Here is a 25,523-nt window from a genome sequence, read left to right on the forward strand (position 1 = left end):
TTCCTCATTTGCTTGGTGATGTCCTAGATTGTCTCTGATCATCATTTTGTACCCAGGAACCTCATCTTTTGTTACCACCACTGGTAGCAGTGTGGAACACTACACTATACTCACAGTTTCTGGTTACTGGCCCCTAATATTTGTGTTGAAGGACAGCAGTGTACACTTCCATACTGTCTTTTAGTTCCTTTACCTCCAACCATGCAGAAGGAAAAATGTTTCCTTCTTATAAAAGCACAGTAAATAGAAAATTAGCTTTTTTTCTTGCTATCTTTTCATGTTTCTATCAGTAACTATTATATTAATTATTCATGAAATAGACAGTCCACACAAAACTGATACTTCATTTTTTGATAGTTGCAGAAAAGATAAAGCACCTAATAGTTACTTATACTTTTGAGGAAGTGGTGGTGAGAATTTGATACTTGATTTTCTAAAGCTGGCCATAGATGGGTCAACATTTGACTAGTTTAGCAGGAACCAGTGGAATTTCAATCCATTTATGGCTGCTCCCATTCCAGAGAAGTCAATCTGATGATCAACTTCTTTTGAACCAGCTTGTTTGAAAATGTCCCTTTCCAACCAGCTGCAGCACTGATCAGTGTATTCTGACAGTGAAGGAGTCCACGCTGTCAGAATACAATAACACAGTGTGGAGGAATTCTCCATCCACCTTAAATGTGTGGATGGTGGAATTTTTTTTTTTTTTTGACTAGCCCCTCTGACTTATCGACAAAAACTGATCCATGTATGGCCATCCTACGTTTATTTTGAGGAGGTCTATTCTTCCCTGTTGGATGGTTACTCTAAATTTAAATGGAACTTTAGTCAGAAAATTAAGTCCTGATTGATCAGTTCAGACTGGCCACTTTTGCAGGTATAGCTATGTAAAACATTAAAAATAAATGCCTATACCATTTAAAATCCAGTAATACGCTGATCCTAGTCTGCACATGCTCAGTTGCTCTTTATTTTTAAGAACTGTCAGAGCCACTAGAGGCAAATCTGCTGAAAGCCTGAAGATTTACTGCTGCTCAAGGGCTCTTGGGTTTCAGCAAAATAGCTCTGGCAAGAAGAAACAGAAACAATACTTGGCAATTTACCGCACACACTAATTTTGGTAACATAATCATTAATGTAGAATGTATGCAGAATATTTTTGTTGTTATGGGTAAAGTTCTGTTTTAATATATAGAGAGAACAAAAAAAATATTTGGGAAAACCCAAAGGTTAGTGGGTGGGTACAAAACTGGAAGGCAGTTAGAGCAGTAGAACCTATGAAAAGGATTTCATAAGAGATGAACAGCCACCAAATCTCGCCTGTACCCTAAATATAACTTTCACATAGACTGATACTTTAGTTACATAATTTGTTTTAATTGTCATGCTGATTGCTACGAGGGACGTTCAAGTCAAACCGGGACCTTTAATTTTACAGGTATAAAAATGGATGCTAGTGTGGCAATACCATACGTAGTAGTACGTGGCAAGTGTGTCTCATTACTAATAGGTGGCACACGTCACAGCCAATACAGAGAACATTAATCAAGATGGCAGACAACAGTGCAAGTGTGTGCATAGAACAGCTTGTGGTGATGAAGTTTCTTGTGAACAAAGGCGTTAAACCTGTGGATATCGAAAGAAGACTTAAAGCACAGTACGGTGATGAGAAGCTCAGACACAGTAAGACTTTTGAATGGTAAATGTTTCTAAGATGGCTGTATGTCCATCAGTGATGATCCTGGCCATGGTGGTTCCCAGTCCACGGCAATCAGTCCATGGCAATCATTCCTGTGAACATTCAGTGCATGATTTTGGATAATCGATGCATAACCTTCTGTGACATTGAACAAGAAACATATCTTTCTGGGGGGAATGGTGAACGCGCTAGGCACCAAGACAGCTTTGCTTTTTTGACTGGTGCAGAACACCAGCCACGCACTGGTGTTCCTGTGTGTTCCTGGTGTTCCTGTGTGTTCCTGGTGTTCCTGTTCCTGTGAACATTCAGTGCATGATTTTGGATAATCGATGCATAACCTGTTGTGACATTGAACAAGAAACATCTTTCTGGGGGGAACGGTGAACACGCTAGGCACCAAGACAGCTTTCCTCTTTTGACTGGTGCAGAAGAGTTGAAGTCTGCTCTGCATTGAAGAGGCATTTTGACAGGGAAGGCCAGGATTTTCTGGATCGCATCATTACATGTGACAAAACCTTGGCACATCATTTCACTCCGGAATCAAAATGAGCACCAAAGCAGCGGAAGCATTTGGACTCACCATCACCAAAAAAAAAAAAAAATTGGACAATTGCGTTTGCAAGTGGATACATGTCTGTGGAAAAAATGGCCTGGTTTGATCATTACTTACTACTTACACATTACATCAACTCGGCTGGGAGCCCAGACCCTGCTCTGAGAGATTTCCATCTGTTTGGACCCCTAAAAGAGTTCCTCAGAGGTCAGCATTTCAGCACTGATGACAAGTTGAAGCAGGCTGTCCTAAGATGGTTCAGGCGTATTGACAAATCTTTCTATGCTGAAGCTTTCCAGTTAAATTGTACACGTATCCCAGCAATTATTAGTTAAATGCTGGCATAAGTGTATTCATGTAGCAGGGGAGTATGTTGAAAAACAAATGCAATTTCCACGCCTTTAAATTAGTTTTTATTAAATAAACTCAAAAGTCCCAGTTTGACTTGAATGTTCCTCGTAATAATATCAATAACAACTTTTTTATGTACTAGGCTGATAATATACTGATCAGGTAACAAATCATGTGGCACCCCCTTTGCAACAGATCCTGAATATACCTAGATGACTACTTAGGTAGTATCCTCTAAAAGATGGCCTCACTTCCTTGATCTGTTGATCCCCGACTATAAAATGCACAGCACTTTCATCAAGCTGAATACAGCAGTACTATCTTGTAATCAAGTCAATGTTTTCTTTCTGCTAGCAATCCATCAGGCTGACAAAATCTGCCTGCTGCACTTGGACTGTGATGTAGAATGTAAGTATGGGACAATATAGATAATGAACAAGGCTGCTTCTCTTAATAGGGTTCTGTTTTATTGGGCCAATCTCCCACATGTTCCTAAAATATTAATGTTGTTGCATTTTATACAATTAAAAAGACATTAAATAACTCAAAGAATTGGAGCATCAAAGCTGACCAATCAAAGCTTGATTAGTGGCAGAGCTTGTTGTCATGGAGACATGTTTTCATATTGCTAATAATGATAGCTCTTGCTAAAGCAGAGGACATTGCATCCATTAAAATGATTCTCAGTAGTTTAACCAATGAAGAAAAAATCAGAATTTTCTCCCTAACCTTTTCTCTCTTGAAAACTGAGTCTCTGATTGCGTACAGAACACTAGTTGTAATTTCAGGATGGTTATAGGCAGCAGAGAATTTCCAAGAAGGGGATTTGTTTAACCCTTACTTGTCAACTGGCTATGTATGGTATATACTGTACAGGAAAGGAAAGATTTTAGCAAAGCTTTCAGCATTGTTAATGAAAACTGTTATTGCTTAAGGAGCATACTTGTTAAGAAAGTAAGGTTTGAAATAACAGATGCATTCGTTTGTAGTATATACTAAAACTTAAGTAATATATAATAAACAAAAGTAATTTTGTAATAAATATGAGTTTGTTGAGTTTGAGTTAAAGAACAGTGCAACAAAGTTTTTTTTTTTTCATTTCAAATATTTCTTCTTCTATCTATCTATCTATCTATCTATCTATCTATCTATCTATCTATCTATCTATCTATCTAACCATTCTGAACAATAATTTATAAAATCATTGGATATGTTTTATTTGTGAGGTATTAATTGTTAAAACATGACACCCCCCCCCCCCCCCCCGTCCATGCATCACACACACAAATAAATGCACTGGGTTTACTTTATTAAGCATGAAGACCCAATGATAACTTTTTACCTGGGCTTGGAATCCCAGTACTCAATGATAGATGTAAGTTCCCTTTGTACTGTACCACCTATAATGTTTATTGTTTCATTTTACACAGCCTACTAAGGGAGGTTCCCTGCAGAATTAGCTCAAATGTTATGCCGCGTACACACGACTGGACTTTCCGGCAGACTAGGTCCAATGGTCTTCCCGATGGACTTTCAGCAGAGTTCCAACTCACTTTCCGTACAAACGGCCACACACAAACGGACTAAGTCCATTTGTAAGTCCGTTTGTTTTGAACGTGATGATGTAAATGGGACTAAACAAGGAAGTTCAATAGCCAGTAGCCAATAGCTTCACTTGTGTCCTATTTGGTCCATTGGACCAGCACACAGACGAATGGTTTTCCCAATTTTAGTCCATCGGAATTGAGTGCATCGGATAGATTTGAAACATGTTCTATTTCTAGGTCCGTCTGATTTTTTTTTTTCTAAAAACAATCAAACTAGCCCACACACATGATCGGATTGTCCGACAGACTAATCCCTTTGGACCTAGTCTGCCGGAAAGTCTGGTCATGTGTACGCGGCATAAGTTAACTTACAGTAGCTATCTCAGTTTTAGATGGATATGGGAGGGTTAACATTAAAACCAGCTTCTTACTTCCCATAGGGAGTTTGATAGTAAGATCTTTGCACCTGGATTAACATTGTCATACAGTGCAGCCTGCTATTGCAATTGTTCGTATACGTTTGATTTTTCAGTTTATTTTATGTTTCAGTGAAGACGTTTGCAGTGTAATGTTGCATAGAAAGTTAAAGTCCAGAGTGAAGAGTATGCAACAATCCCAAGAGAAATTAGATGGTTCAGGCCATTAATGTTGAGCTTTAAATTACTTGAAATGTCCTTTTTGGTGGGTCTAACTTTTAAATGATGATATTGTTTAAAAAAATAAAAAAATAAAAAATAAAAAGACATGAAGCCAGTTTTTGAAACCATTACATGTCAAATTGGTACTTACTGAAAAATTAAATTTTCTGATTTTTTTTCTTTTTCCATGGACACCAGTGCTTTCAGTGCACTTTGACACCATGTGGGTAGATTGCAACTACATCCTTTAATATGATTACATATGTAACATGATTTTGCCTGTTCTATAACAGTTGCTCCATAATGTAGGGAATTAAATCAAATTCAGCTGGCTAAATTTCATATAGTTATAAGATAAAGATCAGATAATATGTATATCAATACATTTAATGTATGCATTTTTAGTTATATTATTTGAATGTAATTTCCCGCACTACTTGGTTTACATAACATATATATTATTAAGGGAGTGTTTTTACATCTTAACGCATATTGAGGGGACAATATTTGTAGAATGAAAATTATCTTATAGGTCTACTAAAAGGTTTACATTATATTCTGATTACCACTGGAAGCTCTACTGACCCATAATAATCCTGAGATATAAAGACATCTCATAATGTTATCCATTTATGTATAGGCTTTACAGCACATGTGGCTATTTAATGAGGTGTAAAGGAATCACTTACATGATCAATGAGCTCTTTCACCAGACCATTCCACTGTCCTTTTTCATCTTGAGACCCGTATCTACCATCTTCCACTAAGCGTATGTCATATTCAAATCCAAGGATTTCTGAAATCTTTTTTAGGAGGTCAATGCAAAAGCCTTCAAATCTGTCTTTGCCAAACAAAGGGGTATCAGACTTCTTAAACATCACATACGGCTCTTCCTGAAAAAATAAAACATAAATAAATAAAATAGATATTTCTACATATTTTTCATGGATATTTATCTGATGAGCAGACAGAGGTTGTCCTATTTAGGCAGCACCTGCCCACTGTTATGTTGTTGTATAGAGTTTTACATACTTCACATTAGCACAGAATTACAGTGAATACAGTGGTACTTATGCATACTCATTATTATTTGCTTACTCCTGATGAGTGATAGTTCACGAAACGCATAAAGCATGCTTTGCAGCAACCCCAATGACTGGCTTTTAATGTTTTAATACCATGTACTCCATTGTTTTTGTTTTGATTGCTGTATGCTTTATTGTTGTAACTTTGCTGAAGCAATTGTTTCAATGTAACGCTTGATTTATTTGCAACATGGCTATAAACGTGATTTGATGCCTTAATAAAGTGTTCTTTTAAAATGTGCATTTACCCTTGGTTTATGGATCAATGTATTCACACCTAGGACATGATCATTGCATCAACTGTTGGGAACACACCTCATATAAAGTCCCAAACCTTTTCTTTATTTTGGCGACGCCATAGGGATGGAGGCGCATGTTTATGTGCGCCTCACTCAAAGTCCCAATCTTTTCTCCATTTAGTATGTATCCAGGGATGGAGGTCTGCTACCAAAGTTGACTGCAAATGACTAACCCCTTGATGTATACAATTATGTACACTTGGGGTGCCATTCCCATTAACGATGGGTACTGCTTCAAATGCCCATTTTTTATTATCCCCCATGTTTCAGCCTACAGCTATGATGTCTGAGTCTCCTGGCCGACTCCTTGGTGTACACGGCGTCACCCATCGGGCTGTCCGTCTTTTGTTCACCTTCAGGAGCTGTAATGCGCCCCAGATGCCCTCCCCTGGCTCCCACATGGGGGTAGGGGCATTGATGCGTCCCCACGTGGTTTTTTCCATTGGCGCCTTATCTTGTGGAGGACTTGGAAACCTTGACCGGCTATTGCCGGTCAGATGGCAATCCAGTTCCTCACAAATGCGCAGCGTGACGCTGAGGTCCACACGTGCACACTTGAGGGTGTGTCCCTACCAGCTTGTAGAGGACTGCATGGTTGAAGCTATTTGTACCCCCTTCCATGAGTGTTCCCCAACTCTTGACATTACAGACATCAAGGTAAACTATTCTTTTTCTTCATACACATCCGTACACCACAGCTACTTTAACCCGGTGGGTTCAATCCCACACGGCTTCCACACTTACTTCCCTGGTCGAGGTTCAATTGATATTCTCTAGTCAAGGTCACTCTCCTACACTGCGCACTTTTGTTTTTTCTTCTGTTTTTTTTTGTTCCCCTTTTGTTATTTTACCCTCATTTTATTGTACTATATTGATTTAATTGAATTTGTTTTATGGTTATTTCAACACTCACTGCACACTCTCATCGCACTTGATTCAATAATTCCTACACTTTGCACATCAACAAACACTTCATCTATTTTTTTCTCACACACTCACTTACCATCTCTCCTTTGGGTGGACTTGCCATTATTAGTTTAATTATGTATAGGTATAACCATTCATTGATATAAGTCATCTAAATTTACATTTTTGTTATATAATTATATATAATATTCATAGAGGAATTACCATGCATTATATGATGTATAGGTCCCAGACATATAAAAATTGATATACTGGGTTTGAATTTACATTGGATTTAATACATTAAAAATCTATACCCAATAACATAATGGAATATAATACATACATATATTATATATCATATTGGCCTTACAGAACTTCCCGGATGTTCAATTGACCACCGGTGATCTCGTCATGGATACCTCGTTTCCCCTGTTTAGTCTAGAACCTGCAACCCGGTGTGCATTAGTGTGGCCCCCTCAGCTCCCATGGTGGACACTTTTTGGATGGCCTGTTGGTTGTCGGCGCTCAGTGCTCACGGTGGTAGCCGGTTTTGTGAGTAACTCTAACCATTCCTTGACTCTTGCCCTCTTTTGGGCTTAATCTTTTACTTCAGGATTACAGTGAATACAGTGGTACTTATGCATACTCATATGTTATTTATAGATGGATGGTTGGTGCTTGCTCCTGATGAGTAATAGTCCACCAAACATATCGAGCATGCTGTGTGGCAACCCCAATGACTGACTTTTAATATTTTAATACCATGTACTCCACTGTTTTTGTTTTGATTGCTGAATGCGTTATTGTTGTAACTTTGCTGAAGCAATTGTTTCAATGTAACGCTTGATCTATTTGCAACATGGCTATAACCGTGATTTGATGCCTTAATAAAGTGTTCTTTTAAAATGTGCATTTACCCTTGGTTTATGGATCAATGTTATCACACCTAGGACATGATCATTGCATCAACTGTTGGGAACACACCTCATATAAAGTCCCAAACCTTTTCTTTATTTTGGCGACGCCATAGGGATGGAGGCGCATGTTTATGTGCGCCTCACTCAAAGTCCCAACCTTATCTCTATTTAGTGTAGGTAGCTATGCACACATCATGTTGTCAGTAAGGCATTCCTGTGTTTGACATACGGTGCAAAACTACCAATTGCCCTACCAGTGACATCTACTTGGGTCCTCATTATTGCTGTCCCTGTACAGGTTGCCCACTTTTGTTACTGGAATACAGTTCTGTATACTTACAATTCACCCACTCTGGGTCATTATACTTACAATTAAACAGAGTAAGGTAACAGTTTGCCTGCTCTTCTAGTCTGCTCTTCTAGTCATTGAGTCTAGTTGTACTGATTCAAAGTGGCAAACTGTCCATCCCGCAAGCTCTCCAAAACAGCATATTTTGGGTAAATACATGTGGGAATAATTATAGCTTCATATGTTTGAATTTGACTCGAGCTTTCTGTTTTTTCATCACATTTTACCAGCTTAAAATGTATGTTTGCAAATCCCCTTTTTTCTATTTTACCTGCAGAAATAACCTTCTGAAGGTCAGTGTAACTCAGACAGCTGTTTTAAATAGTAAGCTCCATAGAACAGGGACATCCTGTGTCTGCAAAATCTTCAGTACACATCTGTGTATACCCTGCCTGCTCCTTAAAAAGTATATTTATAGTAATGTGTTTCTAAAATGCAAATATGCAATTATTAGTCAGCCAACTGCTTTTATAGATCATAGACTACTATAAATTTTCTGCTGTCATGAAATAGCAGTATGCATATTTTAATAGCTGTAACCGTTAAAATGTTTAATGTATACTGAATTCTACTTTTTTTTTCCTTACAGCCCATTTTCCTGTTTATTTCTAGAAACAGACAGACTTTGAATTCTAAAGCTCCAACTATTTTTCTAAATCGATTCTGTGGCCAGAGGTGCCCTCGATATGGAATATTGTATGCTGTGAAATTGCTATGGGAGAGTGGTTTTTGCTGCTTGGGTCACATCTCTTTCACTGCACAAGTCATTTCAATATTAACAAGAAGGCATGGAAAATGAAATAGGAAGTTGGCCATCTAGAAATTCATCCCATGGCTTTTTTTTCCGTACGATTAAACCCCATCACAATTAGGGCATGCTCTTTTTCTGGGGAATTATGAATATTTCAACACAGCCATATCGGACATTCATAGCTTGATAAAAATGGATATAATTAGAGCAGATGGCCTGAAGGATCCAAACTCTTAACATAATTTGACAAAAAGTATGTGAATCTCACGGCTAACTGAAATACCACTTATATGGCTGTAGATAAAAGTATATACTATAATGGGATCTAACTAACTGCTTCAGATCACTTCTAAATAGTCAAAATAATAAGACTAATTTATGGCTCATTTATAAAGCACTATGGACTCTGAATGCTCTTTTTAAAAATGTAATTTTAAAGCATATATATTGTGTGGGTATACTTTACTCTTGAGAAGCCAACTAGGCCTAGCTTAATCAAATGAATTTGTGAATGAGCATTTGTAAAAGTAAACATGCTCCTTAATACCACAAGATGTTCTGCTTTTCTCTCTGATTTAGTCTCACTTTCCAACTTCATGCCAAGATTCACCAACTGTTATTCTTTATAGTGAGAGTACCCTTACTTGCACACCCATTGGGCAGCAGAATGTCAGTTAATAGCACTCACCCATAAAGTCATAGAAAGTTAAGAGCCAAAAATGAAATAACACAACATTTCTGGCTAATAAATTTAAGTTCAGTATTTTAATAACCACCCCTTCCTAAAGCCCAAATTCAGGCAACTAAAAAAGAATTTCCCTTGCAATGAGGTTCTGCCCAGTGTAGGGATGTGGACCCTGCTTTGATCTTGATGATGTTAGGACCCTAGACCACTGCATAGGGGGGAGAATAAGTTGTGGGGACCAGTCTATTTGTGGGAAGGAGTAGGGGACCCTGGACTGCTGTAGTGCAGGGGAAAAAAAGCTGTGGGGGCCAGTCTAGCTGTGGGGGGAAGTGGAGGATCAGGTAAGTGAATCTTCTTTTTTTTTGGTCGCCTAGACCAAAAATGAGAAATTAACCCTTACAGTGCACATCTACCAGGGATGTAGCTGAAGTGGGAGCTTGCCAATGTCAGAAAAGGTAGTGTCAGGGCTGGGCTCAGCCCTTCCTTCTCTGAGCTGGCCTCTCAACTATTGGCTGATTGCCAGCTCCCATCTCTCTCCACAGTGACTCAGCTGTTGATGATCCTGCTCATCAGTCCTGCCTACTTAAGCCATTCACTCCAGAGGAGCTCTGCCTTCGCCTTGGTCATATTACAAGAAACTATCTCCTGTGTTCCTGTTTAAAGACTGGCTTTGCTGACGTCCCTTTTGGCTCCAGATCCTGCTTGTTGTTCCACTACTTTGATCCCTGACTTCTGGCTTGGCTGAATATCTGTTCTGGTTACAGAACTTTGGCTATGTTTTGACTATGTTTGTTCTTTTTACTTTTATTCTTAAACTAGTGTGATTTATTTGTACTTCTGTTTTGGTCTGATGTCATGGTTTCTGACCGGTAGCTAATCACCTGGGGAGCATGGTCAACTTAGCCTAGTTCCAGTAAGGAGGCTAAAGGAGGGAACTGGTTCTTTAATAGCAGATAACTGTTGTGTTTTTTGCACTCTTGAAGAACTTTTACATTTAAAAGTTCAAAATGCAGTACACGTTCACTGTAATGTAATGTTTTTCCTACAGTTCTGCTCTGTTGAACTGCACAAATGTTTTAACTCATGAGAGTGAAGGGATTGACTTTGAGTGCATATATCCACATTATTGTAGCTCAAAAAAATACAAGATTTAAGTTAGCCCTACACTGTTTGAAATTAGCTCACTGGAAGGCCCTGTCAACTGCCTTCCCTCCAACATCCCTTGATTAAAAACAAAAGAAAAAGGGTGTAAAATTGGTGACCAAATAGCACTTGTATTGAATCAGATGCAGCTGCTGTTTGGCTATTTTGACAGCTGGCAGGACTGGCTGTCAGAATAAAATAGCGGCAGTGCAGATGGAGGATGTTAGATTGTTTTTTGTTCAATCTACTGGTAGAATGGAAAAATTGTGTATGCGTATAGCCAGCTTTAGAATGGTTGTAAATTATACATTTGAGAAAGTGTGTGACTAAGGAATATTTAGTAGTTTAGTGTAGTAGTCACTGCACAGCAATTTGGCGCTATCCATGGTACCGATTCTAAATAATTAGAGCACATCACGTTTCAATTGAAATATTACCATTTTTATCTGCTGCCTAAAAAATGAAAAGTAATAATAATTGCAATTTTTGTGTAATGAGGAAAGAATTACATCAGTCACAATAGTAGGTCTTATAGCAAGTATGGTGTTGAAGTCGGTGCTGTCAAAGAGAATATTTGAAGAGATATCTCTCTAGAGTTCTCTGCACATGTAATGCTTTCTTGCAGCTGCAATCCCTCTAATTTCTTAGCCTGTGCTCAAGAAACATGGAGGAGAGAGTTTTTGTTTAATTCATTTGGGAACTGTGGTTAGCAGCTGAAGGGGAGGCCTAGACACTAATTATATTATATTCATACAGTATGTACATGTATAGATAAAAAACTTTTTTCCAGTTTTTCCATTCATTTGTAGAGATTTCCACACACTTCTTGTTGCGTTTCTGGGACAAAAATTGAAAGAAAATATCCCCAACTTCACGTAGACAACAAAAAAAGGGACAAGTTTCTTCACTCTCCGGGCACTCTCCTCCTCATTGGCTGATTGACTGCGTCAATTACAGCTAGTGAGCAAATGAGGAGAGTGAGAGGGTGGGGCCGAGTTGTGACTCTGTGTCTGAACGGACACACAGAGCAGCGGGTTGGGAGAACGCCTTTATGGGTGCCCTCCCCCATTGCAAGTTGCTTGCTCTGGGGGCACTTGACAGGAGGGAGGGGAACAGGTAAGTATAACATGTTTGTTATTTTTAAATGTTTTTTTAAATTTGTCTTTTGCCTTTAATATCACATGCATTTTATTATAAAGCATCCTTTCATCAAGGAGGGGATGTTAGTGAGTTCAGTGTTAGTGAATGTTGGGCAATGTTGCTTCATGTGACAAATATTCAGGTGTGAATGTTGGGCAATGTTGCTTCATGTGACAACAAATATTCAGGTGAACCCTTTTATGTATATATATATATATATATATATATATATATATATATATATATGTATATATACAGTGGTGTGAAAAAGTGTTTGCCCCCTTCCTCATTTCCTGTTCCTTTGCATGTTTGTCACACTTAAGTGTTTCGGAACATCAAACCAATTTAAACAATAGTCAAGGACAACACAAGTAAACACAAAATGCAATTTGTAAATGAAGGTGTTTATTATTAAAGGTGAAAAAGTGATTGCCCCCTAAACCTAATAACTGGTTGGGCCACCCTTAGCAGCAACAACTGCAGCCAAGCGTTTGCGATAACGTGCAATGAGGCTTTTACAGCGTCCTGGAGGAATTTTGGCCCACTCATCTTTGCAGAATTGTCCTAATTCAGTTACATTAGAGGGTTTTCGAGCATGAACGGCCTTTTTAAGGTCATACCACAACATCTCAATAGGATTCAGGTCAGGTCTTTGGCTAGGCCACTCCAAAGTCTTCATTTTGTTTTTCTTCAGCCATTCGGTGGTGGACTTGCTGGTGTGTTTAGGATCATTGTCCTGCTGCAGAACCCAAGTTCGTTTCAGCTTGAGTACACAAACAGATGGTCGGACATTCTCCTTCAGGATCTCTTGGTAGACAGCAGAATTCATAGTTCCTTTTATCACGGCAAGTCTTCCAGGTCCTGAAGCAGCAAAACAGCCCCAGACCATCACACTACCACCACCATATTTTACTGTTGGTATAATGTTCTTTTTATGAAATGCAGTGTTCCTTCTACGCCAGATATACTTGGACACACACCTTCCAAAGAGTTCCACTTTTGTCTCATCGGTCCACAGAATGTTGTCCCAAAAGTCTTGGGGATCATCAAGATGTGTTGTGGAGAAATTGAGACGAGCTTTGATGTTCTTTTTGCTCAGCAGTGGTTTTCTCCTTGGAACTCTGCCATGCAGGCCATTTTTGCCCAGTCTTTTCCTGATGGTGGAGGCATGAACGTTGACCTTAACTGAGGCAAGTGGGGCCTGCAGTTCCTTGGACGTTGTTGTGGGGTCTTTTGTGACCTCTTGGATAAGTCGTCGCTGCGCTCTTGGGGTAATTTTGGGCGGCCGGCCACTCCTGGGAAGGTTCACCACTGTTCCATGTCTTCGCCATTTGTGGATAATGGCTCTCACTGTGGTTCGCTGGATTCCCAAAGCTTTGGAAATGGCTTTATAACCCTTTCCAGACTGATAGATCTCAATTACTTTCTTTCTCAATTGTTACTGAATTTCTTTGGGTCTCGGCATGATGTGTAGCTTTAAAGGATCTTCTGGTGGACCTTACTGTGTCAAGCAGCTCCTATTTAAGTGATGCCTTGATTGTGAACAGGTGTGGCAATAATCAGGCCTGGGTGTGGCTAGAGAAATTGAACTCAGGTGTGGACAACCACAGTTATAGTATGTTTTAACAAGGGGGGCAATCACTTTTTCACACATGGCCATGATGGTTTGGATTTTTTTTCACCTTTAATAATAAACACCTTCATTTACAAATTACATTTTGTGTTTACTTGTGTTGTCCTTGACTATTGTTTAAATTGGTTTGATGTTCCGAAACACTTAAGTGTGACAAACATGCAAAGGAACAGGAAATGAGGAAGGGGGCAAACACTTTTTCACACCACTGTATATATATATATATATATATATATATATATATGTATATATATGTATATATATATATATATATATATATATATATATATATATATATATATATATATATATATACATAAAACGCTCATATATCATTAATGCACTTAGACTTAGACGTTAGACTGGTGTTAATGTGCATTAGTATGTTAGTTTTTTACAAGCATTAATTTTAAAAAGCATCCAAAATGCCCTATGCACAGTTTTGATTTGTTTGCTGCACGTTTAGGTTAAAACTGCTTCACAAACGCCTTTTAGAAAAAAAAGAGGGAATTGGCATTACAGGAAATAAACAGGAAATAAACAATTTAATGTGTGGCTTGTCATGGTGAATGTTCCCTCTGCATACTCCATTAGCAGGAAAGACAACAGCATGGATTCCTTTACTATGCTTTATCTTATGTCTGGCCTTCTGAAAATGATGCTAATGTATGAGCAATTGGCTGAACATAGGAAGATGAGAAGGGCATCCATGTACTACTGGGTACATACAATTGTCTCTCAAAGATATTCTAAAGGGCACTTTCATGCCCTTTATCATGATTTACGCACCTACCCTCAGAAGTTAGTGTCAGCCATTTTCAAGCAGCACAAACAAGAAGTACTTAGAAGAAAGTGACTGCAGGACACTCTATGCTCTCCTCTATCATTATAGGGCATTATGAGACAATATATTCCTCCTGCATGATTTTTTTTAAAACTAATTTTAATGAGTCGCAACCTCACCGCAACTGTGCTACAAACATCTGCCAACGCGTTTGTGGAGTGTTACCATAGATTTGAAGGGGGGGCATTGAAAGACTTCAAACTTCTCCAGACTTGACCTGAGGCTTCAAATTTGAAGTGACAGGATGCAATGCTAATGCCTCATGTTTTAATAAAGTGAACAGCACTGCTGTCCATTGTATAATTTGCATAGGCGTTTGAAGAGTGTTAAAAACACCCCTCAAACACCTTCTTTCACCGCCAGTTTAAATATAGCCTTACAGTGAAAATGTAAAGAATGTTTTTGTAAATATGCCTATAGATTAAAGTAAGTTAAGTTATTATAAATATATATATATAAAAACCTTTATTCATTGTTTACCTATGCATATTACTTCTAATTTTCCAACTCTTAGGTGAAATGCAATTAGTATGAGATGCTCAGCTGCAATGTTGTCATAACTGTATTTTCTAAAGTTTAACATTTTAAATTCACACTCAGAGTAATAAACTATGTTAATTTTGTAACTGAGATGAATTACTAAACTGCCTTGGCATAAAGCACTGATGAAATATTAATTCTTTTTGTCATGTTTCATGATGTGCCATTAAGATTAATATGTGCTTTAATTACTGGTAATAGTCATAGGCATTATTTAATAGTGCTATGGTTCTCGCCCTTATGTATGTCATAGATGAATGCCAATCAATTGTTCATTGTATCCAAAACACCTCTAATACCTTAGAAGTCCAATTCTTAAAAGCCATCAATCGCTACTGTAATCAATGTGATTTTAAAAAAGGTATAACAGTGCCATCTGAAAGAGACAGATCAATGTTGTGCCTCACAAATACGCAATTTTTCAAAATGTAACTGTTCCTTAAAGCAGTATTAAACCCAAACCCAAAAATGTAATATAGTGCAGCTTACCAATCATTAGATTGGTGGCTGCATAGGTTTTCTTTTTTTAGACTTTCCCCCCTCTGTTTTCACCTGATGATCTGGCCAATAAACACACCTCCTGTACAGTATCTCACAAAAGTGAGTACACCCCTCACATTTTTGTAAATATTTTATTCAATCTTTTCATGTGACAACACTGAAAAACAATTACACTTTTTCCACAAAGTGTGCAGCTTGTTAATAGTGTAAATTTGCTGTCCCCTCAAAATAACTCAACACACATTAATGTCTAAACCGCTAGCAGAAAAATTGATAGCCATTTTACCTCCCCAGTGTCATGTAACTCGTTAATGTTACAAGATCTCAGGTGTGAATGGGGAGCAGATGTGTCAAATTTGGTGTTATTGCTCCCATTCTCTCATCCTGGTCACTGGAAGTTCAACATGGCACCTCATGGCATGGAACCCTCTGAGGATCTGAAAAAAAGAATTGTTGTGCTACATGAAGATAGGCTATAAGAAGATTGCCAAGACACTGAAACTGAGCTGCAGCATGGTGGCCAAAACCATACAGCAGTTTAACAGGACAGGTTCCACTCAGAAGAGGCCTCACCATGGTCGACCAAAGAAGTTGAGTGCACGTGCTAAGTGTCATATCAAGAGGTTATCTTTGGGAAATAGATGTATGAGTGCTGCCAGCTTTGCTGCGGAGCTTGAAGGGGTGGGGGGGTCAGTCTGCCAGTGTTCAGACCATATGCCGCACACTGCATCACATTGGTCTGCATGGCTGTCATCCCTGAAGGAAGCCTCTTCTAAAGATGATACACAAAAAAGCCTGCAAACTGTTTGCTGAAGACAAGCAGACTAAGGACATGGGTTACGGGAGCCATGTCCTGTGGTCTGAGGAGACCAAGATAAACGTATTTGGTTCGCGTGGTGTCAAGCGTGTGTGGCGGCAACCAGGTCAAACATGGTAATGGGAGTGTCATCATCTGGGGTTGCATGAGTGATGCCAGGACTGGGGAGCTACAATTAATTGATGGAAGAATGAATGCCAACATGTACTGCGACATACTGAAGCAGAGCATGATCCCCTCCCTTCAGAGACTGGGCCACAGGGCAGTATTCCAACATGATAACGACCCCAATCACACCTCCAAGATTACCACTGTTTTGCTAAAAAAGCTGAAGGTAAAAGTGATGTACTGGCCAAGCATGTCTCCAGACCTAAACCCTATTGAGCATCTGTGGGGCATCCTCAAACGGAAGGTGGAGGAGCACTAGGTCTCAAACATCCACCAGCTCCGTGATGTCATCATGGAGGAGTGGAAGAGAACTCCATGGCAACCTGTGAAGTTCTGGTGAACTCCATGCCCAAGAGGGTTAAGGCAGTGCTGGAAAGTAATGGTGGCCACACAAAATATTGACACTTTGAGCCCAATTTGGACATTTTCACTTAGGGGTGTACTCACTTTTGTTACCAGTGGTTCAGACATTAATAGCTGTGTGTTGAGTTATTTTGAGGGGACAGCAAATTTACACTGTTATACAAGCTGTACACTCACTACTTTACATTGTAGCAAAGTGTCATTTCTTCAGTGTTGTCATATGAAAATATAGAATAAAATATTAAAAAAATGTGTGAGGTGTACTCACTTTTGTGAAATACTGTATATATATATATATATATATATATATATATATATATATATATATATATATATTATTTGTTTATTCATTTATTTTCTAGCAGCGGTTATCTTACCAGTACAGTAGTGACAATAAGTGTGCGATTGGTCAGTGATTCACTGACATTTGGTCCCCTTCCTTTAGCAACTTCAGTAATGTTGAGTCCATCAGAGGGGTTCCATGTTCCCACCTATGAAAGATTAAAAACAAAATTATAGTGTACAAGAATCCAGATAAAAATATTTTCAGTGTCTTACCAAAGCTTTCTGACCTGGGAGAAGACCCATAGCTTGGCAGGGAAAAAATGGCAGTACTGCACACTTTCCCTGCTTAGATTAATAGCTATGCCTTATAACACAGCTGATCCACAGTGTCCAACTGCAGTAAACAAGATAAATATATGCAGTTTTAATGTACTGGCATTAATCTATGTGTATGTGCAGTGGCACAAAGCTTTTCAGATGTTTGTCTTTATGTGTTTAAATGGAAAATATTCATAAAACAATGAAAATTTGCTGTGAGCTTGGTTCATAAATGGAAAAAGGTTTATAAATTATATAGAAATCCACATAGCTAAATGAAAATCAAAAACAATTTTATTTACTGGAAAATTAAACTAATAAACAAGAATTTGTTTATAAACTATTTTTTACTGTTACTATAAACTTTAATAATGTCTAATGAAAGTAATGCAAGTTGTCCCTTGACAGCTGACTTAATTATGAATTTTTATGTTACTTATGTTTGCAAAGCTGGTGTTTGTATGTTTCAAATAGCTAGGAACAGTATAGCAGAAAACGATGTTACACTTATGTAAAGTCCACCTTTATTTTCTTTCATTCAGTTTGTGGAAAATCAATCCAAAAATCAATTGATTCCCTATTAATGCTAACAGCATGGATGGTCGAAACTCCATTGCTGGCTACTGTATTCAGGCAGTCGTAGCATCCAAGGCTGCCTGAATACAATGGCCCTCCCAAATAGTGTCTGCATTTGATACAGTAACTGTTGCGCCAATCATTTTTCATCCTGCTCAGTTGATCTGTGTGGCGCTTGTAGGGCCACCTATGACTCCAATTTCAGCCACTACTGCAGGAATCTGGTGAAATTTAAGCTGTCCACAGGGTCCTTTAGTGTATATCTTTGCAAAATGGAAAAATAAAAAATTTTCAACACTTTTACATTTTTCCAAATTCTGTCTCATTAACCACTTATGCCCAGGCCATTTTGCAGGCCAAAGACCAGACCACTTTTTGCGATTCGGCACTGCGTCGATTTAACTGACAATTGCGCGTTCGTGCGACAAGGCTCCCAAACAAAATTTACGTCCTTTTTTCCCCACAAATAGAGATTTCTTTTGGTGGTATTTGAGCACCCCTGTGGTTTTTATTTTTTGTGCTATAAACAAAAAAAGAGTGACAATTTAGAAAAAAAAACACATTTTTTTTACATATTGCTATAATAAATATCCCCAAAAATATATAAAAAAACATTTTTTCCCTCAGTTTAGGCCGATACCTATTCTTCTACATATTTTTGGTAAAAAAAAATCACAATAAGTGATTATTGATGGTTTGTGCAAAATGTATAGCATTTACAAAATAGGGGATAGTTTTATGGCATTTTTATTAATATTTTTTTTTATTAGTAATGGTGGGGATCAGTGATTTTTATTGTGACTGCGACAATTATGGCAGACACATCGGACATTTTTGAAACATTTTTGGGACCATTGTCATTTATACAGCAATCAGTGCTATACAAATGCAGTGATTCCTGTGTAAATAACACTGGCAGTGAAGGGGTTAACCACTAGGTGGCAGTGTAGGGGTTAAGTGTGTCCTAGGGGCATGTTTCCAACTGTGGGGGGACATGGATGTCTATGATATGTCACTGATCTCTGCTCCAATAACACGATGCAGAGATCAGTGACACTGTCACTAGGCAGAACGGGGAGATGCTTGTTTACTTTAACATCTCCCCATTCTTCCTCCCCGTGAGGCAATGGCGGGTATCCCAGAGGCGATCGAGACTGCGGGATCCACGATTGGACTCACAGAGGTACCAACCGGCGGAGGTTACAAAGGATGCCCCTCTTCCAATCTCAATTAGATTGGGGGGGTATATTGTAGTCCCGCATGGGAGATTTAAAGCAGAAATGATATATAGTATTTTAGTGCAGCAGAAGCTTTGTTTATCACTTCAAACAGGAAATAATGAGCACATGGGATCTCTGGCAGGATCAACAGGTAAGTTTCTGTACATGCAGCATTTTTAGAGAGATGAAACAGAAAAATGGGTATGTATTGCAGAGATGAACTGAAGTGTGCTTTTAGATTACCAAATGAAAATAGTGGAAAAAATTCTGAGAAAAATATATGCAATCACCACATCAAAGGACTTGTAAGCTGACATAACTGGGCTTTTTTTCTCAAATAATAGGTGTAGGTACTCCTCCCTTTGTGTCCAACCCCTACCCACCTCCAAGCACTGTCCCTTGGTTTGACTCCCAAATCACCTTCCAGTTCCGCCCCTTTTACAGAATACAGAACAAATTATTTTGTGATGCTAAGTAACTTGTATGGAATTTAATGAGAGCAAGAAAAGCAGTATAATAGATCCCTTGCAGTCAGCAACAATACACCCCCCAGCAACAAAAGACTCCCCAACAACAACAGATTGCCGCCAGCATCAAAAGATCCATCCCTGAAAAGTAGACCCCCAGTGACAAAAGATCCCAGCAACATTACATACATTCGGTGTAGGATGTGCCAGAACCACATCCCCCCATGTTCCCACTGAAAAAAAGCACTGTGACATACTACTGTATATGGAAACGTTTTTTTTTTTGTATTTAGGTACAGTTTAAAAACAAAATTCTGTTGTGTATTTTGAGGAAAGTTATACAATACCATGTAAAAGTACATTACATGTCAGACATTGGTGGTATAGTTTGGTCTACAGTAGGATGCATAGCTTTTGTTATCACCACAAGAAGAAGAATTTACCAGGTCCTTCAGGGCAACCTAGGCCATTTTAGACTTTTCTGTCTTTACAATTTAGGTCTAGTTTTTCAAACTGATATCTAAAAAAACTATTTACATATAAATAGCAACTCAACATCTAAGCTCTTGCATCAAAACTGGCCACATGCTCAGCAAGATTAAAAAAAAAAAAAAAACAGCTGTATTTCTGGGGAAAGAGGGAAAATGTTAAGTGGATGTCAGGGCCTGGATTTCCTGCTAGTGGCACTGTGGTTCCTTGGGTGGAGTGTTGTTGTTCCGGTGTCCACAGGTAGGTGTCTCCCTGAAGCCAGCAGATCCCAGTAATCAGTTGCCAGCTGGTGCTGGTTGCTGGGAGGGTATTTTGTTCCTCCTCTAATGTTCCCCCAGGCTTCAATGTTTTGCCCTGCTAGGAAACCACTGCTTGTGGTTTAATCCTGAACCTGATTCCTGTCTTTATTGTACCTCATATCTGCTCCCCTTGTTCCTTATACCAATCCTGGTTCCCCCTTTTCCTTACACCTACAGTTTTACTCTGTGATCTGTGTTACCCATTTTGTATATATTGTATATAGAGTTAGTCCTTAGTTAGGCTTTCTATTACTTATACCGCAAACACACAACCAAACTTTTTGAGGGACTAGGTCCGACAGTCTTTCCGATGGACTTTTGTTGGAGTTCCGATGGACTTTCCGATTGAACGGACTTGGCCACACACAATCACACCAAAGTCCGACATGATGACGTACAACCGGACTAGAATAAGGAAGTTCATAGCCAGTAGCCAATAGCTGCCCTGCGTTGATTTTTGTCCGTTGGACTAGCATACACACAAATAGATTTCTCGACCCGACGGAGTTCCGGTGGGAAAATTTAAAACATGTTCTATTTCTAAAATCCACCAGACTTTTGGCAAGCAAAGGTCCGATGGAGCCCACACACGATCGAATTGTCAGACGGACTCGTTCTGTCGGATCTTTGCTGTCAAAAAGTCCGGTAGTGTGTACATGGCATAAGGTTGTTTGTTAGGTATTTTGTCAGTTGATTATGGTTTGCTTGTATTTTTAGGTTTTCTGTGTATTTTAGTTACTTAGTTGCTTTAGTTGCTTAAATCATATAGTATATAGTCTGGTCTTTCTACGTGTAGCTATGCAGATCTGGCTATACCTGTAGTCAGTATCCCTGACACTGGGTATATTTAACTGTTAAGTTGTATACTAGTCTAATGAGCCAGCAGAATTTCAAATAATTTTATATATAAGGCCTTGTTTACATTTGCAATTGGGGGTGGTGAAACACATAACTGAGCCACATTTTTCAGGACCCCAAAATCTCCCCCTTAAGCTGCATATAGAATGAAGGGGGAGTACATATACTGAGGAAAACATGATCCCCACTGTCAGAAATGCTCAGCAGCTGGTACTTGAATGGAATGGGGCAATGTCACAACTTCCCCTCAACCACATGCAATGCACATGATTGCAGTATAGTGGTGCAGGATTTTTGGGGATAAAACAGGCAGTGAGGTGGCAACATAATGCCTTCTCATCACCTGAAAAATGCCCTCTGTAGAGGGAAACACTCGACATGAGTGTAAACGTGCCCTTAAAGACGTTCTTTTTTTTTCTATCCTCTTTTCCCAAGACACGATGCAATGTTTATTTGTGTGCACATCCTTGTGCTTTTACGAATCTGTTTGCTTTACATGATTAAATATTTATCTTCTGGGACTCTACAGTCTTCCTAAGTTGTTTAATTGACACAAGGGTTAAACCAGGGTCTTCTTAGTAGCCTATCCCCACTTTTGTGGGATTGCCTATTGACTGAAGGATAAAGACACTGATCTTTACCACAGATACCAGAAAAGCTCATGCTGACTCTATATGTAGATTAAAAGGATAAACAAAAACAAAAATAGCAGACTAAAGCACCCGTGTAATAATAACCAACCAGGACAAGGAAGACAATATAATCTGACAGGGAGAAATGATGTCTATAGAGACAATAAACCTGGGTCATATTACCTTTTCTTTAACATACTGTCAGTGCCAATTCTTACTAAATTCCAGGGATAGATTGTATCTTACAGAATCTCAGAGCTTGTTATTTTTGTCAATACAAAAAATAATTTATGACTTCATGGCAAAGCATATGTTTACTGCAGATTTCAGTACATAGAGTAGCCTGTTGTGTGTGTCCCTGGAAACCATAAATGCTGTCAGGTATAAAGATTATAATAAAAAGACACACTCAGGGCTTTATTTATTAACAATGTTTTGTAGTGGCCTACAGCAACCAATTGTACATCAGCTTATATTAGTGTGCCTATACTAAGCTGCTAAAACAAAGCTAGTTGCTATGAGATATAGCTCATCTTTTGTTATTTGCACTGCGTTATTAAATAAAGTTCGCTGACTTTCATGTTTTGATGAAAAACAGATAGAATTAGAACTAAGGACGTCTCCAGAAAGATTACCTGGTCAAACATTATATAAAGAATTATAATTTTCTAGAAAGAGTTTCTACTTAAAATGAGTTGAATCATGGCTCATGGGAGGACTCTGTTATAAAAGTAGAAGGAAGCTTTAGTGCTTCAGAACTTTGAGATTTGATTGGTCCATACTCAAACCATGATTTATGATGCTATATAAGAGAAAGCAACCAGTGACAGCTCCCCTAATAAGATGGGGAACTCAGGGACATCTTCTACAGAAAGGTTAGTCATGCATGCAAAACCTGGAGAAAGACAATTCTCTTTCTTTTTGTCCCTACAGATACTACACATTTCATTAAAAGCTGGCAACATCAAGAAAAATCAATTGCAAATCACTTCTTGCCTTAAGGCCCAAGGTGAGCATAGTAGCCTGTGGACAGGGAGCACCATGGGATATCAGACTTTTCAATGTAAAAGACTGCTCTGTCACAAGCATTCAATAAATCAGCACTCCAAACACAAAGACGCACATCTGCCTCTCACCAAGCTCAGGCCCGTTGCTCTCAAGCTGTGAAACCACATCTTTAATCTGCAGTCTCACATGAAAGACTGGAAGTAAATTCTGGGAAGTGACTTTGTGGCTTGTAAGATAAGCACCATGGGTTCAAAAAATAGCCAGAAACTTGATTTAAGAGATTTGAGATACAGTATCACTTTACAATAATTAATTACTTTCCAAGTAAATAATCAACAAAAAACAAAGCGATGTAAAAAAAGAAAAACTAAAATACGGTAGTTGAATATTTCATATGCAAAAAAAAAAAGATTTTAATGAAGCACTAGACCAAAAAAATAAAAAGGAACGTACACAAGGTTTTACATACACACACAGGGGTTGATTTACTAAAACTTGAGAGTGCAAAATCTGCTGCAGCTGCCCATGGTTGCAAATCAGCTTTTTTTTTTTTATTCTTTATTTAGATCTATTTTCATCATTACATATAAAATAACATAGACATACGAGACATTATCAAGTCTGTAGGATTGTACAGCAACAACAAAATAGAAAAAAACTAGACACATGTAGGGCAATAGCAGGAATTTCTTATCCATACTCCATAGGCCCTAACTCATCCATACATGGTCCTAACCTGTCTCTTTATACTTTAAACCTTAATTTCTCCCCCCTAACCCCCCCCCCCACCTGCTCCTTAATAAAAAATCCTTATAACCCATATACCTCGCTGTATGTTTTCGTTAGTTTCAATGTTTTCCATATTTCCCATTTTGCAGATCAGCTTGTTCAAAAAACCGAAAGCTGATTGGGTTTTATGCAGAGATACACCAGATTTTGCACTCTTCAGTTTTAGTTAATCAACCCCACAGACTCACATACACACACATACAACTACAAGAAACTGAAATACATAAACACATAAATAGGAACTGTTTTTACCTGCAATGTTATGCTCAAATTGTAAAAATCAAGACACCCTTACCAGATAGCATGCACGCCTCCTTCGCCAGCACAGATGGCAAGTATCTCAAACTGCACCCCCCTGCTCCCCCACGACTAATGCTTGATGTTAAATAGATGTACTGTCCTGCACTCAATTTCCACCCCCTTGCTCCAGCTGCCCATGGTTGGCATAAAGTGCATGCTACACATGGCCAATCACCCGTTTTCTTGCAGCTAGAAAGTATGGAGCACGCTGAGACAGCCCACTGGTTGCCAGTCACTTATCTGGAGCATGCCCTGTGTGCCTCCCAGGGTGACTTCCCCTCCTGCCCACCCCTTGTCCCAACCCTGCAGCTGACTAACTGGCCAATGAAAGAACAGTAACATGCTCATAACATCATCATTCTGCTTTCACCTCCTGCTAGCATGTTCCCTGTAACATGTGCACGGCAGCACAATCTGATTTGATACTTATGCTATCTGTAAGCTCTCAGGAGCAGGGCCCTCCAAATCCTCCTGAACTGAATTGTATTGTTGCTGTATTGTTGCTGCATTGTCTCCCTTTATATTGTAAAGCGCTTCACAAACTATAATAATAAAAAGTGCTAGTTGCCCATCGACTGAGTGCTGCAGTGCAGATGATTATGGAGTATTAAGCTAATTGTACTTAAAAATAACTTTAATTATTTTTATAAATACGCTACTGCATTGATTGATTTTGTTTATATCTGACTCGAGTTCAACTTTAACCAAATGCCGAACATGCTATATCCAAATATCGACTAAAGCACGGCCGGCCAGTTCTGGGCAAATGTCATATGATGTCCTCCCATGATCATGCTGACCACACACCCATGGCGGTACGCGGGCAGCAAGCTCTGTGATCCTTCTGTACTTGGGATACAGCTGATCACAGGTCTGGGTAAAGAGCCAATAAGCGGCTCTTTACTACATGATCAGCTGTGTCCAATCATAGCTGATCACGATGTAAACACCAGCCGGTTATCGGAATTCCTTTCCTCATGCTGTCGGCATGAGGAGAGAAGAGGAGAGGAGAGACAATAACTGGCTTGTGCAAAAGGCACATCTACACTGATAAACAGGGCACTGATTATCAGTTTCCTGATTATCAGTGCAGTCCCAACAGTGCTAACCAGTGCTGACTATCAGTGCCCACCAGTGCTGACAATCAGTGCCCATCAGGGCCTCCTCATAAGTGTCACCTGTCAGTGCTGCCTATAAGTGGCCATCAGTGCCTCCTCATCTATGCCCACCAGTGCCACCTCAACAGTGCTTAATCAGCCTATCAGTGTCCATCAGTAAAGGCGAAAAATTACCTGTTTGCAAAATTTGATAACAAACGATGAAAAACTTTTTTTTTGTTCTTCATTTTTG

At 38.9% G+C, this 25,523-nt stretch overlaps 1 protein-coding gene across 1 annotated transcript in view; it reads right to left on the reverse strand.

The window, feature by feature from the left end:
* The window catches only part of GRIK3 (glutamate ionotropic receptor kainate type subunit 3), a 792,036-nt gene that overhangs the window by 210,272 nt on the left and 556,241 nt on the right, over positions 1-25,523 (reverse strand). The window contains exons 9-10 of the mRNA XM_077481789.1: positions 17,310-17,423; positions 5,478-5,681 (exon numbers count right to left, since the gene is read on the reverse strand). Coding sequence (XP_077337915.1) covers positions 5,478-5,681; positions 17,310-17,423 — 318 coding nt within the window. The remainder of the gene's footprint in view (positions 1-5,477; positions 5,682-17,309; positions 17,424-25,523) is intronic.

The sequence above is a fragment of the Lithobates pipiens genome, unplaced genomic scaffold (genome assembly GCF_037356315.1).
Source record: "Lithobates pipiens isolate NorthernLeopardFrog02 unplaced genomic scaffold, aLitPip1_a1.2 Scaffold_16, whole genome shotgun sequence".
Lineage (NCBI taxonomy): Eukaryota > Metazoa > Chordata > Amphibia > Anura > Ranidae > Lithobates > Lithobates pipiens.